The sequence below is a fragment of the Emys orbicularis genome, chromosome 9, assembly GCF_028017835.1.
Source record: "Emys orbicularis isolate rEmyOrb1 chromosome 9, rEmyOrb1.hap1, whole genome shotgun sequence".
Lineage (NCBI taxonomy): Eukaryota > Metazoa > Chordata > Testudines > Emydidae > Emys > Emys orbicularis.
The window spans coordinates 17226819-17244280 of record NC_088691.1 but is presented as its reverse complement, the minus strand read 5'-3'; the positions used below and the strand labels follow the sequence as shown (position 1 = coordinate 17244280).

General features: G+C 44.3%; 1 protein-coding gene across 1 annotated transcript in view; it reads left to right on the top strand.

Annotated features, from left to right (window-relative positions):
* The first annotated feature begins 4763 nt into the window (after positions 1 to 4763).
* The window catches only part of SMARCA1 (SWI/SNF related, matrix associated, actin dependent regulator of chromatin, subfamily a, member 1), a 64917-nt gene continuing 52218 nt past the window's right edge, over positions 4764 to 17462 (top strand). The window contains exons 1-3 of the mRNA XM_065411231.1: positions 4764 to 4871; positions 12642 to 12728; positions 16876 to 17042. Of these exons, the coding sequence (XP_065267303.1) occupies positions 4791 to 4871; positions 12642 to 12728; positions 16876 to 17042 (335 nt within the window). The 5' untranslated portion in view covers positions 4764 to 4790. The remainder of the gene's footprint in view (positions 4872 to 12641; positions 12729 to 16875; positions 17043 to 17462) is intronic.

The following is a 17462-nucleotide window of genomic DNA, read 5'->3' as shown; positions in this document are numbered from 1 at the left end:
GGTTTAGAAAACCTGGAAAGGCTATGAGGAAAGGCTAAAAAAAAGGGCATATTTAGTCTTGAGAAAAGAAGACTGAGGCGGGACCTGGTAACAGATTCCAAATATGTGAAGGGCTGTTATAAAGAGGGTGGTGATCAATTGTTTTCCAAATCCACTGAAGGTAAGACAAGAAGTAATGGGCTTATTCTGTAGCAGGGGAGATTTAGGTTGGATATTGGGGGGAAAACTTTCTAACTATAAGGATAGTTATGCACTGGAATAGCCTTACAAGGGAGGTTGTGAAACCCCCTGGCTTTGGAGGCGGTTAAGAAGAAGTTAGACAAACACCTGTCAGGGATGGTCTAGGTTTACTTTGTCCTACCTCAGCACAGGGGGCTGGACTACATGACATCTCAAGGTCTCTTCCAGTCTGCTACATTTTTAAGATTCTCTGATTAATTTATCTTCACAGCTGGGGAATTGAGGCACAGAGAGATGAACATTTTAAAAAGAAAAATATGAATGATAATTGGGAACTGTTTAAGAACTCTTTACTGGATGCCTAAAAAGCCACAATTTCACAATTGAGAAAGAAGGCTACACCGGTTAATAAAACAAGTTGACTCAGAGGGGAAGTGAAAGCAACTAATAAAAGACAGACACACAGACACACACAAAACAAATGGAAAAAAGGAATTTGATTACTGTGAATATAAGTTAGAAGCTAGAAATTGTAGAAAATTGAAACAAAAGTACATAAGGAGAAATCTATGGCCAGCAGAATTAAGGACAAGAGGAAAGAATATTTAAGTATATCAGTAAAAAGGAATCCCAACAATAGTATTGGCCTATTATTAGAAGGTATTGGAAATGGTAGAATTTCAATAATAGGACAGTAGTGTTCTATAAATATTTCTGTTCTGTTTGGGAAAAAGCCAGAAGATGTATTTATATCTGATGATGAAATAACTTAAATTACAAGAGTCACTCAGGAGGATGTTAAACATCAGCTATTAAAGGTAGATATTTTTAAATTAGCAGGTAAGGATAACTTGTATTCAAGAATTTTAAAAGAGCTGGCCAAGGCCCTCTCTGGACCATTAATACTTATTGTCAGTAAGTCTTAGAACACTGTGGAAATTCCAGAGGACTAGAAGAAAACTAAAGTTGTGCCACTATTTAAAAAGGGTAAACAGGATGAGCTGAGTAATTATAAGCCTGTCAGTCTGACATCAATTGCAGGCAAATTAATGGAATATCTGATGCCGGACTCAATTAATAAAGTATAAAAGGATGGTAATATAATCAACATGGATTTATGGAAAACAGATATTGTCAAGCTAACTAGGTATCTTTTTTTTTATGAGATTACAAATTCTGTAAGGCATTTTACTTGGTACCACAGGACATTTTGTATCATTCTAATTTCTTAAACAAAATCAGCATAGCACACACTAAATAGATTAAAAACTGGCTAACTGATGGGTATCAAAATATATTTGTAAATGGGGAATCACCACTGAGAGGACATGGTCCCATTGTTGGCCCTATGCTATTTAACATCTTTATCAATGACTCAAAAGAAAACATAGAATCATTACTGATCAAATTTGCAGATGACACAAAGATTGGGGGAATGATAAATAATGAAGATGATAGGCCACTGATACCCAACTGATCCTGATGGCTCTGTAAGCTGGGTGCAAGCAAACAATATGCATTTCAATATGGCCAAATGTAAAATCAGACATCTAAGAACAAAGAATGTAAGCCATATTTACAGGATAGGAAATTCTATCCTCGGAACTCTGAAAAAAACTTGGGTGGGAGGGAAAGGGTGGATCATGATGGATAATCAGTTAAACGTGAGTTCCCAGTGTGATGCTATAGCCAAAAAGGTAATGTGATCCTTGGATGTATAAACAGGGGAATCTTGAGTAGGAAGGTTATATTACCTTTGTATTTAGCAGTGGTGTGACTACTACAGGAATCCAGTGTCCAGTTCTGGTGTCCACAATTCAAGAAGGATGTTAAAAATTGTAGAGAGATCAGAGTAGAGCTATGGAAATGATTAAACAATGGAAAACATGCCTTATATAGAGAGACTCAAGAAACTCAATTTGTTTATCAAAGAGAAGGGAAGGGATGACTTGACCACAGTCCACAAATACCTACATGGGGAAATTTGGTAATAGATGGCTCTTCAGTACTGCTGTCAAAGGTGTAACAAGACATGTTCTATTTCAGACAAAAATCAATTTAGGTAAGTCCAATGGTTTATGTTATGCAGGTGGTGATCACAGTGGTCCTATCTGCCCTTTTAATCTACAAATAAGGCCAAAATTATCAAAAGTGTCCACTAATTTTGGGTGCCCAACTTGAGACTTGCATTCCCAGGACGGAGCATGCTCAGGTCACTCTTCGGGGCGGTGCTGCACACACACACACCCTGGTCAGCCCAGCAGAGGTGAGAGGGGATGGAGCATGCTCAGGTCACTCTGCAGGGAGATGCTGCACACACACCGGTCAGCCCAGCAGAGGTGAGAGGGGATGGAGCATGCTCAGGTCACTCTGCGGGGAGATGCTGCACACACACTGGTCAGCCCAGCAGAGGTGAGAGGGGATGGAGCATGCTCAGGTCACTCTGCGGGGAGGTGCTGCACACACACACACCCTGGTCAGCCCAGCAGAGGTGAGAGGCGATGGAGCATGCTCAGGTCACTCTGCGGGGAGGTGCTGCACACACACCGGACAGCCCAGCAGAGGTGAGAGGGGATGGAGCATGCTCAGGTCACTCTGCGGGGAGGTGCTGCACACACACCGGTCAGCCCAGCAGAGGTGAGGGAATGGAGCATGCTCAGGTCACTCTGCGGGGAGGTGCTGCACACACACACTCTGGTCAGCCCAGCAGAGGTGAGAGGGGATGGAGCATGCTCAGGTCACTCTGCGGGGAGATGCTGCATACACACCGGTCAGCCCAGCAGAGGTGAGAGGGGATGGAGCATGCTCAGGTCACTCTGCGGGGAGGTGCTGCACACACACCGGTCAGCCCAGCAGAGGTGAGAGGGGATGGAGCATGCTCAGGTCACTCTGCGGGGAGGTGCTGCACACACACACACCGGTCAGCCCAGCAGAGGTGAGAGGGGATGTAGCATGCTCAGGTCACTCTGCGGGGAGGTGCTGCACACACACACACCGGTCAGCCCAGCAGAGGTGAGGGGATGGAGCATGCTCAGGTCACTCTGCGGGGAGATGCTGCACACACACACCCTGGTCAGCCCAGCAGAGGTGAGAGGGGATGGAGCATGCTCAGGTCACTCTGCGGGGAGGTGCTGCACACACACCGGTCAGCCCAGCAGAGGTGAGAGGGGATGGAGCATGCTCAGGTCACTCTGCGGGGAGGTGCTGCACACACACACACCGGTCAGCCCAGCAGAGGTGAGAGGGGATGTAGCATGCTCAGGTCACTCTGCGGGGAGGTGCTGCACACACACACACCGGTCAGCCCAGCAGAGGTGAGGGGATGGAGCATGCTCAGGTCACTCTGCGGGGAGATGCTGCACACACACACCCTGGTCAGCCCAGCAGAGGTGAGAGGGGATGGAGCATGCTCAGGTCACTCTGCGGGGAGGTGCTGCACACATACACACACCGGTCAGCCCAGCAGAGGTGAGAGGGGATGGAACATGCTCAGGTCACTCTGCGGGGAGGTGCTGCACACACACACACACCGGTCAGCCCAGCAGAGGTGAGGGGATGGAGCATGCTCAGGTCACTCTGCGGGGAGGTGCTGCACACATACACACACCGGTCAGCCCAGCAGAGGTGAGAGGGGATGGAGCATGCTCAGGTCACTCTGCGGGGAGGTGCTGCACACACACACACCGGTCAGCACAGCAGAGGTGAGAGGGGATGGAGCATGCTCAGGTCACTCTGCGGGGAGGTGCTGCACACACACACCGGTCAGCACAGCAGAGGTGAAAGGGGATGGAGCATGCTCAGGTCACTCTGCGGGGAGGTGCTGCACACACACACACCGGTCAGCACAGCAGAGGTGAGAGGGGATGGAGCATGCTCAGGTCACTCTGCGGGGAGGCGCTGCACACACACACACCGGTCAGCACAGCAGAGGTGAGAGGGGATGGAGCATGCTCAGGTCACTCTGCGGGGAGGTGCTGCACACACGCACACACACCGGTCAGCCCAGCAGAGGTTGTGCAAACCGAGATCGCTGCTGAGGTTGAGAACTGGACCCGAACTGGGTGAATGACCATGAGGATGCACAAGGCACATCCCAGACACCAGAACCCCCCCCGCCACGCCCCATGTCAAGTCCCTGTTTGAAAGGACGAGCCCTGCTCGAGCGTCTCAGCAAAGCTGGTGCGAGGTTGTTTTCTTAACACGGACAAAACCGATCTTCCCCAACTCTCCTGTTCAGAAAGGCCAGGACTGGATAGCGGGACCTGCTCCTCCCGCTCCCCAGTCTGGGCTCGCTGCACCCGCTTCTCGCCCCGTTCTCCGCCTCGGGCCCCGCCCCCATTCCCGGTATTTCGACCCTTCTGCTCCAGTCCGCTCCCCTCATCCCGCAGGGCACAGCGGCTTCAGCAAGCGTCACTGCGCACGCTCAGCGCTGCCGCGCATGCCCAGTAATGGCCGATTAGCCGGATTCCCTTTCCCGGGCTGTCCGCTGCTCTCGCAGAGCCTCTGCCTCGGAAATCTCGCGATCTCTGCTGGGAGCGGGAGAAGGGGGCGGGGCCGTGCGGTGTTTTGGGGGCGGTGGGGCCCCCACCCCGCGCCGGTACTGACACAAGATGGACCCCGGCCCCGCCAGCTCGGACGGCGAGGAGCCATCCACCTCTGCCGCCTCCTCGCGGGAGCCCGGCGCCGAGGAGGTACTGCCTGGGGGAGCGGGCGTCAGAGTCCGCGGGGAGGGGGCGCCGGAGCCCGAGCCCTGCTCCTCTGCCAGCCCCATCCCAGTACCCCGGCCGGCTGCTGCAGCCCCCTCTACCCCCTGCCCGCCCGGCTACAGTCCCCAGCCCCCTCCGCCGCGCTGCCCCCGGCCCTCCTCTCCCCCCACCCCGGCCGGCTACAGTCTCCTTGGGCCCCCGCTCACCCGAGCCTCCCTGTAACCCGAGTCTATCTACAGATCTAGCTACCTTCCCCCTCCCCCGCCCATACCCGCCTGCCGCTAGCCCTGGCTGTGCCCTCAGCCCCATCCAGATATCCCCCACCCACCTACACCCCTTCTCCCCAGTACTGCCTGCCCCCAGCCCAGCTGCAACCCTCAGCCCCATCTACACACCAACCTGTCCGTACCCCCCTGTGCCCCCAGCCCATCTGCATCCCTCAGCCCCATCCAGATATCCCCCCCTGCCATTCCTTCCCCCCATACTGCCAGCCCTATCGACTCCCTGTTCCCAGCCCATCTATAACCTGGCAGCTGCATCTACACCCACCTATCCGTACCCCCCGTACCACCAGCCCTGGTTGTGCCCCTAGTCTATCTAGTACCTTCAGCCCTATCCATCCCCTACAACCCACCCAAACAGCCAGCCTATTTGCTCACCCTGCCAACCACCTCTGTGTCCTCCCACCCAACCCATCTGTTACCACTGCACACAGCCCGTCAGCCCCTTCCATATCCACCTGTGCACAGTCCATCCATGCACCCTTATAGCCCCTCCCTATCTGTCAGCCTTCCCCTTGGGTACTACCAGTCCCATCCATAGCCCCCCTCCCTGCTTTAGAGCTGGGTGAAGAGCTGCAGTTGGGGAGGGGGTCTGTCTGCCCATGTGGGAGGGGAGCAGTGACAGGTAGTTAGGGTGCCTAACTAACCAAAAGCTGGACATTTGGAGAGTGGGTGGGTTGTGGCTGGGAGAGTGAATTGCACCATTGGGTTTAATTGGAGGCGCTCAATGATTGCGATACACCAGGGTGTGAGGGAGAAGGGTCCTAGCTGGCCCCACCTGGTGGGGAGCAGGTTACCTATATGCAGAGCCATTTAGCTAAGCTTGTGTAAACAGTTAGTGCCAGGGATGTGGGGAGATTTGAGCTGTTGGGATACACTTCCTACTCCCTTTCAAAAGTGTATGATACTTCAATCCTCCCCCACTAATTGCTTAATGTATCTGGCTCAAAGGGGTAGGGGGTGGATTGCCAGTGGCTAAATGCTGTTTGGAGGGGTGAAAATAGCAATAACCGACTGGCGGGAGTTTGTTTGCTGGTGTCTTGGCGCTTTTAGGTTTTTCTGTTATTCCTTCCACTCAGAGTTGCTCTCTTCTGCACATGCAGTTTAAATTGCTTCCATGATCCAAAACAAGATGCTCAAGAGAGCATGTGTGACTGTCTCTCTCCTCTTCCCTTCAGTTTTCTGAAGAGATACTAAGCCAGGACTCTTGAGAGATCATTAGGAATGTCAAAAGTGAAATTTTCAGGTGTCATTAGAAAACAAGATTTAGTCATAAGAATGAATCCCTTCAAAAGTCTTTTAGGATTAACCCTGAAGGGCCAAATCTCTTCCACTGAATGGTAGCAGTTTTGATTTCACTGTGACCAGAATTTAGCTCCAAATGATGAAATTTCACCGCTGGATGTATTGGGTGAAAGAATTAGGCTGATGGAGAGAAGTGAAAAAACATGATGTAGTAGTAGTTAGTTGGCTGTGAACTGTGCAATGTGTAATTGTAGCATTAAGACTAAGGAACAGTAAAGGAGTTAGAAGTGTGAGCAAGAATTACCTACAGGGTACAATTTGTGCTATAAAGTTTTCCATCTGTCAACTGGCAAAAAAACCTGACACAGTGTCTAGACGGAACAGGAGAAGTTGACATATGCTAGTGAGTGGATTAAATATTGTATTAGCATTGTGTATATGTCAGAAGGTCACACATTTCTAACAAAACAAAGCTGGTTGCTGCTGTTTAGTACTAGTTCAGCTGGAATCATGAATAGCTGAGAAATTGAAAGCTACATCTCCTACAGATTTCACTTTAGCAAAGTGCCCCCAGGGCTGGGTTGCAATTCAGATGCACAAGCGACATTATACAATGCACAGGTACATGTTAGTGTCTGGAAATCCTAGATAGTGATAAGCTGTGTCACTATGCTATTACACCTTGTGTTATTTTAATGCTTTGTTGTAAACAGCCAGTTGAATGCTTGTATTAATTTGATATGTTTTCATTAGTTACTTGGAATAGATTTTTTTCTTATATATGAACTCTCTACCAAAGGGCACCTAGATGGATGCTCTTTACATATGTACATACAAAAGCTCAACATAGGAAAGACAAAGTAAAAAACAACAAAAGCAGCAGTACTTCTTACTCCCACCCATTGCGTGCCAGACATATGACTGATTCAGTTTAGGATGCACCGTTGCACTTTCCCATTAGCTGGAATGCCTTCCCATAGCCTAAAGTTAGCATCTTCGCTTAATTAGTGAGCAGAGATTGTCAGAGAAAATGTTTTGGATCTCTGGGGTTACTCAAGCTATACTGTTAAAATTGTGACGTACTTGGATAGTCCTCCGTGTTTTGGGATGCTTAAACTACATAGGCTTTGAATAGATTCTCTAAGGCAGTGTTTCTTAACCTATTTACCATTGTGGCCTGCATATGCAGCTCTCTGTGTGTTATGTGGGCCACATGCACACAATATATATGCTGCCTGAATGGCCCTGAGGATGGCACATGGGCCGCAGCTGTGTGCTGATTGGGCCGCAAGTGGCCTGCGGGTTGAGAACCAATGCTCTAAGGCTAATCTACAAGACCAAGCTTACTGGTATGCTATATAGCAAACCCTCTCTGTAGAAGGTGCATGCTTGTATTGGCATTCTTTTTCTGCTATAGCTTATACCAGTTCCCTGAATGAACAGCACTTGTTTGCTAATATGTTTGTTTCTACATTAGGATTTCTGCTGGTATAGAAATGTGTGTGTGTGTGTGTGTGGTGGTTTTTTTTTTTTTTTTAATAAAATAAATCAAACCTGTAATCTACATTACTGTACCAACAAAAGTTTCTGTGTAGACTTGTAAGAATACATTCTATACTTAAGAATATAAGCTCATGTGTTTAAGTGACTGATTAGGGTATGTGCTTGTGCTTGGTGGTATGAGAGGAAGTATTTTTACTTGTATTCCAGTAAAATAGCAAAATATAAACTTGTATAACTCTAAATGTTACCCAGAGGCAAGTACAAACATGATCCTCACCTCCACTCTCCATTTGTCTCAACAAACAAGGAGCAATATCCTTATGAGAGGTATAGGACTCTCTGCACCCTTTTAAGCTTCCAGGGAGGGAAAGGGTGTTGGAATGTTAGCAGGTACTTGTCCCATGAGTCTGCTCGGGTTCTTTATCTTCCACATCAGCTTCTGGAAGGCATAATGTGCTGTGCACTTGTTTCCAAAATTACACTCCTTACATGTTCTCCCCATTATTTCTCATCTGTCACATTTGCAACTCCCAGCTCTTGTTTTGAAGCCTACTTTCACTGTTGCCCATAAGGATCCAAAGGGACACTGAAATGAGTTTGGCAAATTTCACTATGCTGGTGGAAAAGTTGAGTACCAGAGGCAGGTACTGGAGCCATCTGTCTTCAGATTTGGGATGACAGTATTGCATTAGTTTTCATTTGTGGGGTTTTCTTTTACAGCCATAAAGGCTACAAGCTATTTCTAACAAAGATCTAGAATTCTTCCCTTTCCAGGAGAAGTATCCTGCTCACTGCAGGTAGATAGACAAGTCGCTTGTATTTACCCATTTCATTTGTTCCTAAAAGAATTGCAGGAAGCATCTGACATTTGATGCTGTCATTTTCACTTTTGTCTGTTAGAAGGAGTACTCATCTTCTGTAACAAGAAGATTGTGTCCAATATTAGTGTTGACAGTAGTTTTCTCTCCGAAGTAAAGCTGAGTAATGTTGTATTTACACTTTGTGTTTTAATAATAATAATTCTATTTTAATTTCCATTTCCCTAAGTGAGCGGTCATGATGTTCAACTGTAAAAAGCGACAGAATCCTGTGGCACTTTATAGACTAACAGACATATTGGAGCATGAGCTTTCGTGGGTGAATACTCACGTTGTCAGATGCAACTGTGTTATCTATGGCAGGGGTTCTCAACCTTTTCCTTTCTGAGGCCCACCCAGCATGCTATAAAAACTCCAAAGGCCACCTGTGCCACAATAACTAGTTTTCTGCATATAAAAGCCAGGGTCGGCGTTTGGGGGGTAGCAGGCAGGGCAATTGCCTCAGGCTCCAAGCCACATGGGCTCTTACAAAACCACATTGCTCAGGCTTCACCTTCAGCCCCGCATGGCGGGGCTCAGGGCCCTGGGCTTCAGCCCCATGTGATGGGGCTTCGGCTTTCTACCCTGGGCCCCAGCGAATCTAATGCTGGCCCTGCTTGGGGGCCCACATAAACTTGCTCGCAGCCCCCAGAGGGCCCCAGACCCCTGGTTCAGAACCACTGATCTATGAGACTGAAAAAAAAACGTAGGTCTTTTATGTTAGATAAACATGTTACAAATGACTAGCATTAAATACTTATCTGGGCCCTGCAGCATAGAAGTCAAATGTTAGTGGTTTATGAAGCAGCATTTAAACTCTTCCTTAGCCACCCTCTACACATACTTATGGCATGCTGCACTCATGGGATTTTTTGTAAATTTAATAAAACAATAATATACCCTCCTAAGTACTGTAGCTGATGTACTGAACTCAAGCATAATGAAGTAAGGCAGAGCAGTCCTACATTCATGACCAAACCGAAAAAAACATCCTCTATCGTAAATATTCTGATTCTCCGATTTGTCCCTAAAAACAGGTGGGCATGTTTAGCTAGCTAAGCTTTTTCAAGAGCTGAATAAATTACCAGGCTACCTGAAAGCAAGTGAAAATGGCTCATTGAGTTCAGTGTTTCATCATCTCTTAGATTTCAGCATTAAATTGGTTCCATTTACAAGTTTTAGGATTTTTAAAACCGTCAGCATAGTTTTGTCTAGTTTTAGTACCTGAACTTATAAGAATGGCTATACAAGATTTGACCAGTGGTCCATCTGGCCCAGTATCCTGTTTTCCGACAGTGGCCAATGCCAAGTGCTTCAGAGAAAATCAACAGAACAAGCAATTGTTGAGGGATCCATCCCCTGTTGTCCACTCCCAGCTTCTGGCAAACCAAGGCTAGGGACACTAAGAGCATGGGGTTGCATCCCTGCCCATCCTGGCTAATAGCAATTGATGGACCTATCCTCCATGAACTTATCCAGTTCTTTTTTGAGCCCTATTATAGTTTTGGCCTTCATAACATCTCCTGGCAAAGAGTTCCACAGATTGACTGTGTGTTGTGGGAAGAAGTACTTCCTTTTGTTTGTTTTAAAGCTGCTGCCTATTAATTTAATTGGGTGACCCCTAGTTCCTGTGTTATGTGAAGGAGTAAATAACATTTCCTTATTCACTTACTCCACACCAGTCATAATTTTATAGACCACTATCATATTTCCCCCTCAGTCATCACTTTTCCAAGCTGAAAAGTTCCAGTTTTTTAAATCTCTCTTTGTACAGAAGCTGTTCTATACACCTAATCATTTTTGTTGCCCTTCTCTGTACCTTTCCCAATTCCAGTACATCATCTTTTGAGATAAGGCAATCAGATATGCACTCAGTATTCAAGATGTGAATTTACCATGGATTTATATAGAGGTATAATGATATTTTCTGTCTTATTACCGATCCCTTTCCTAATGGTTCCTAACATTCTGTTAGCTTTTTGGACTGCTGCTGCACATTGAGTGGATGTTTTCAGAGAATTGTCCACAATGACTCCAAGATCTTTCTTGAGTGGAACAGCTAATTTAGACTCCGTCATTTTGTTTGGATAGTTGGGATTATGTTTTCCAATATGCATTACTTTGCATTTATCAACATGGAATTTCATCTGCCACTTTGTTGCCCTTTTGTGAGATCTCTTTGTAACTCTTCACAGACAGCTTTGGACTTCACTATAGTGATTAATTTTGTATCATCTAGAAATTTTGCCACCTCACTGTTTACACCTTTTTCCAGATAATTTAAGAATAAGTTGAACAGCACTGGTCCCAGTACAGATTCTTGGGGGACATCATTGTTTACCTCTTTCCATTCTGAAAACTGACCATTTATTCCTATCCTTTGTTTCCTATGTTTTAACCGGTTACCAATCCATGAGAGGACCTTTCCTCTTACCCCATGACAGCTTACTTTGCTTAAAAGCCTTTGATGAGGGACCTTGTCCAAAGCTTTCTGAATGTCCAAGCCACTGAATCACCCGTGTCCACGTGTTTGTTTGACCCCCTGAAAAAGTATAATAGATTGGTGAGGCATGATTTCCCTTTACAAAAGCTGTGTTGACTCTTCCCCAACAAATCGTGTTCATCCATGTGTCTGATAATTCTGTCCTTTAGTATTGTTGCAACCAATTTGTCAGGTACTGAAGTTAGGCTTACTGGTCTGTAATTGCCGGGATCACCTCGGGAGCCTTTTTGAAAAAACAATAAACATTCAGATATATTGTTTAACGTTTATATTGCAATAGTGCTTTGAGGCCAATCAGGTCAGGACTCCATTGTGTTAAGAGCTGTACAACATATGGTTAATGGGATCATTGTGCATGGAGGACATATCGCATCAAATATGAATATCTTAGACAACTTTTTTAAAAAGCCTTTTTAAAGCAATTATTTGAAATGATGCACACCCTTTCAAAAATACCTTTTCTAATATTAAGACATCAAAAAGGCCAGTACTTAAACTTTTTTTGCAGGTGAGTCCTTTTTTCAGGAGCAAAAGACATATTTTTAAAAAGATTCAATTAAGTTGGAAAAAACCTGCCAGATAAGAATTTTTGTATCTTTTTTGAATAACAGATTGAAAGTCCATACAAGTTCCTAAACCTGCAATCTTTACTCAGGCAAAACTCTCATTGAAGTTAGTAGAAGTTTTGTGTATATAAGGATTGTCCAGTATTTTTGTGAATATCTGCAAACTGTGTGAATCATGAAAATGAGCAGTTGTGATCACAATGTCAAACTATTTGCCCTGAATTACAGACTTTTTTCCCTTACATGGCTGAATGTGTCCCATGGAGGGGGATCTATGAAATTTAATCTGCGATTTTTTTGATGTGTATGGTGGAGGCAAGTTAAGCCTTTATCTCAGACCTTGCACTGTTCTCTTGCGGGGGAGGGAAGGAGATCAGCGTCCGGCTGCCAGAAATGTAAACAGTTAGGAATTTTATATTTAGGAATCAGGCTGACAGTTTTGTAAGCCATGGCCTTTCCTAAGAGTAAACAAACCTCCCACCCCCAGGATGAATTGAGGAATTATTTGTGAGGTGATACATAGGAAGTGATAAGGCTAATGCTAGGTTTTAATTTGGTCATATCTGCCCTTCATTGGCTATTTCTTCATGGATTTCAGGCTCTGATTAGGGTGAGATGGTGCATTTTCTTTCAGTGCTTATTTTCTTTTTTGTTTGGCATTTGGAAATTTTTTTTTTTTTTTGGTCAAAGAATTCTGATACTGTTTTTTGAAGTCTGCACACTTTTTTCAATTTGGCAACTCTCTTGCTTCAGTAGCTCACTGTATTGATATTAATAAATGTTTAAAATTTGAATTTCAGAAAAATGATCCTCCATTTCAACTCAAACTTCCGCCCAAGGCATCTAGACCTGAAAAAGAAATTGATCCAGAATATGAAGAGAAGATGGTAAGTGTAGTTTCATAGCATAACAGATGGCTAACTTTTTGTTTGACTGAGCTAAGTAGAGACAATGGGAGGAAACAAGAAATTGCAGACAGGATGTCAATGGGAGGGAAGGAAAATGGAATCAGGATAACAATATTAATTAAATACAATTCTTGCTCTCGAAGTACATCTCTATGTGCAGGGGAATTTTCAAAGCTGGGAGATAGTGAATCATGAAACTGACTTGTTTGCCGGAGGGTTGAGGTATACACTTTGAAAGCCTAAGTGGGTGGGGTTTAACTTTCCACAAATCCATCCAAGATATTGCCTTCTGTGTATACTTTGGTTACCCCTATGTACGTGGACATGTATGCAGCCCTTAAGGATTTTTGAAAGAAAGCTGGGATACATGAGATGGCAGCCAGAGTGTGTTGTGACCTTGGAAGACACATGGGCACAGCTTACCCACACTGATGTGAACATCCAGAATCTAACAAGGGCACATGGAGGATGGACAAGACAAATGAAATGCTTGGCATATTTTTAAACTAGGGCCAGAATCTAAAATGCACATGACAAAGGGGAGTTAGGTTTGGGAGAGAGAGAGAGAAAAGATATTAGCATATATAATATATATTTATTTCTTTTTGATTTTGTGTGGCCTGAGTCCATGCAAGAATTTTGTACTGCTTTCAGAATGCAAAGCAAATAACTTCATAGCTCTACATTCTTTATACACAAATTGAGAGTTTTCACTTCTTAAATGGGAGAAAAACAAGAAGCTGGTGTTTGCACACTACGTCTCCGAAAACACCACATAATTTTAAATCTGCGCAGCCTCCACAACATAACATGGCAAACTATGATCCATCAGGTCAGGTTTCGGGAACGGAGAATGCTGGACAGGAAAGGGAGAAACCCATAGCAGAACACACAAGGCCCACTCTTGAATGTCACTCACAGGGTCAGATTTTGGTGGATGCCAGTGACCAATGGCCTGCTACATTTTCATTAATGCTCTTCTAGAGAGTGGTGGAATCAGACGGAAATGCCAGATGAGATAGGAACAGGGACAGAGGTCCACTGCCAGAGAGGCTTAAGGAAATGATTGCTTGGCTGAGTGAATACTTCATTTTAAGTGCTAAGCACAGGTCAATGGTTAGAAAGAAAATCAATGTGCTATGGTAATACAAATAACTGATCCCCAAAAGTACCACCTGTGTTTTGCAAGGATATGTGGTCCGGATCCAGGCTTCCCTAAATAGTACCCTTCTGCTGCTTGGAAGCAGAGAGGGAATATGCATCAAAGAGCCTGTATTTTCAGCAGTCAGGCAAGAAAGCAACAGAACTGTGATATTATTTTCCAGGGTTCACCCCTTAATATCGTCTGACCTGTAAAATTGTTGGCTATAAATCAGGTGTGGCTGGCTTTGTTCCCGGTCAGCATAGTCATCTGTCAGTTTGATTTAGACCTCCTGACCCTGGACTGCTTTATTTCCCTCTCCTCTGTTGGAGGTGTTATCTGAGTTCATTGCAGGTTCATTTGGCCCCTCAGACAAGGGTACTCCACTGGAGGTGATAGTATGGTGCAGCTTACTTCCCTCTGCCTGTCTGACCAGCTCTTCTGGTTAGTGTTAGGCTGAACGTGTATAGCCGTGGCCCTATCTCTTTTCCTGACCTCCCTTGGGGCTCCATGTTACAGCTCCCCCAAAGACAATAGGGAGGAAGCCGTCTCAGATCCTTGAACCCAGGCAGGCATTCTGATTGGCTTTTATGTAGGCTGCATGAGCTGGGGAGGAGTATCCTTGTGCCCTCTTCCCCTGTATAGGAGGCAGGCAGAATCTAGCCCTTAGTAATATATTGTCTCATCTCTACTTAGGCAACGTTTTCAGGCATGTTAGAAGCTTATACCTCTATTTACTCACAGGACAGGCATGGGCAGCAGTAATACAAGTTTATCTACATCATTCCCACAGAGAGTCCCAACCCTGTTCTGGAGAGACCACCTCTAGAGGTTGAGATGGTAATATAATCTCTGTTCAGTTTTTAGCTTGCTCCGGGTGCCAAGTAAGCAGTTTCCCAGCCCAGTTGGGCTATTTCTAACTGACAGTTTCAGATTATTTTTGCAGCTGTGGGTTGCGGTATTTTGGGCTATTTCGCTGCCGGCCACGCCCACTGTCAGTGTCTCACTTGCACTATGTCTCACTTGCACTGTCTCACTTGCAGCATGCACAGAAGATACTGCTGCTGTTGCCCCTTAGTCCCTTAGCCCCAGTGCCCTGCTCCTCTCCACTGTCATCTGCTCTCTGTTGTTGTGTTGTGCTGCCCTGTTCTCTGAGACTGTCAACAAAGAGGCCAAAAGTTGTTATAGTTATAAAAGGCAGCTGATCCCTTTTGTTACCAGCTCATTTTTCCAAAGCCACCAAGGGTACGTCCACACAGCCCACAGTAGCAAGCCTCCCAGCCTGGATCCATTGGGTTAGTAGGGCTCTTCCTATTGGTCTAAAAACAGCTGAGATGAGGGTGAATCACTTTGACTGCACGTTGAAGTTGTGGCTTGGGCTGGAGCTCGGGCCCTGAAGCCTAGGCAGGGTTTTGGTCTTGAAGCCTGAGCTTCACCCCAAACCACGACTTCAAAGCACTAACTGCATGGCTATTTTTAAGAGCGCTCTTGTGAGCCCTACAAACGCAAGTCTATTGACCCATGTTGGGAGGCTTGTTGCCCCAGGCTGTGTAGGCATATCCCAAATGTCCATGCTAATATCACTGCTGACCTGGGCTGGATTTGAACCAGCAAATAGTCTGTATCACATTTTTCATCCTCTGAGTTGTCCAGCCTCCCACAAATGTGATGTTTCATTGAACTGGGGAGAGGAGAATGGAAGCATACATTTGGGGTCAGTACATTTATATGCCTTTTGTGTGTCATGTACTGTTTATAGAACACATCTCTTTAGAAAGAAATCATAAAGTGAGTAAGAGAAACTGTAGGAACAAACATCTAAAAACCTTAATTTGTTTTTTTTATTTGTTGGGAACAAATACTTGTGGTTAGTTATAAAGTGGCGTTATTGTTATTTGCACATTGTTCATGCAGTGCAGAATAATATTGTATGTGTATTTTTTTTTATTTATTTTTTTTAAAAAAGAGGTTATATAAAAGTAAACCATATGTATATGAAAACTACTAAAATTGTATAGGCCAGCAATAATAAAGACCTTTATACAAAAACAATTCAGTAGCTATAAATTCAAGGGGGAATAATAACTGACTATAATGGTATCTGTACTGAGTTTTTTAGAAAGACTTGTTCTTATGTGATTGTTAAACTGTGCTTGCCATCAAGATTTGAAGAGTTTGTGTGAAACTTATATTGCCCTCATGTGGCAAAAAGGATGTATCAGCATCTTTTCAGCTTAATTTTTGAATCTTCTCTCTTGCCACGGATAGACTGCTGCTGTTTGCATCTAACAGCTACCCAGCTCTTTAGAGGAATCTTCTGTAGTTTACGTATTGCTTAAGAAAGTTATGATACTAATTTATGTTTTTACTTTAGTGTTTGAAACAAACACATATTGAGAGGTTAAAGGATTTCACAAAGAAATTGTTTTAAGTTATGTAATATTGCATAAGGTTTTGTAAACACTGTTTAAGAACTGACAGGAAAATAATATGGTGTTTTTAAAGAAGACAGCAACTAACTGTTATAGCTGTTATTTATAGTCTATTAAAGACAGTGTAGCAGGTATGACTCATGGACTTAAGAAACATTTAGAGCCTGAGCCTGCTCCAGTGGAAGTCCAACAGAAAAATTCATTCACTTCAGTGGGAGCAGGACTGTGTATTAGTTGCTTTAGTTTTTGAAACAGCAACATATTCCTAGTCAATGCAAACACTTCTCAGGTGGAATCTTGGCCACAATAACTTAAATGGGGAGTTTTGCCATTGACTTTAGTGGGGCCGGGATTTCATCCCTCACTGTAAATTAAAAATTTTTTTTTTGTCAATCTCCTGTATGTAACGTTTGTATGGAGTTCTCCTGCAAAGTTCACCTGCTCAGATTGCAGGATCAGTACTGCAGTATGTAAGTTGCTTGTTTTAACATAAATAAAATTATTGTTGGTGGAGAAAAGATGCACATTTCTTCTTTTTTGTTTTGTAACTTAGAAAACAGATCGGGCAAAAAGATTTGAATTTCTCCTGAAGCAGACGGAACTTTTTGCACATTTTATTCAGCCTGCAGCACAGAAATCGCCAACATCACCACTGAAAGTCAAATTGGGACGACCACGGATAAAGAAAGATGAAAAACAGAGTTTACTTTCAGCTGGGGAGTATGTTTTCGTATCTCTATTCTTATCTCAAAGTTCAAAGCTTTTATTTTTTCAACCAAAATTATGTATTTTTATTATCTATCTTTAAATTGCAGTTGAAAAATTGTGGCTTAAGTATGCCAGAACTCCTTGAAAAAGTAATGTTGTAGTACTAAACAGGAGAAAGTGTAAGTGTGTGTGTGTGTGTGTGTGTGTGTGTGTGTGTGTGTGTGTGTGAGATTTTCCCCCTAATTTGGGGGTTTTTTTTATGAGGCACTTAAATGCTATTTTTTGGATTGTTTTTTTTTTTTTTTTAAATTGGAATAATTTTTAGTAATCATCCAAGCAAAAATTCTTGGAATTGAACATTCAACTGAAAATTTTCTCTTATCCTTCTGAATGGTATATACTGATCAAGTGGAAGATTGTGTGTACCTTATG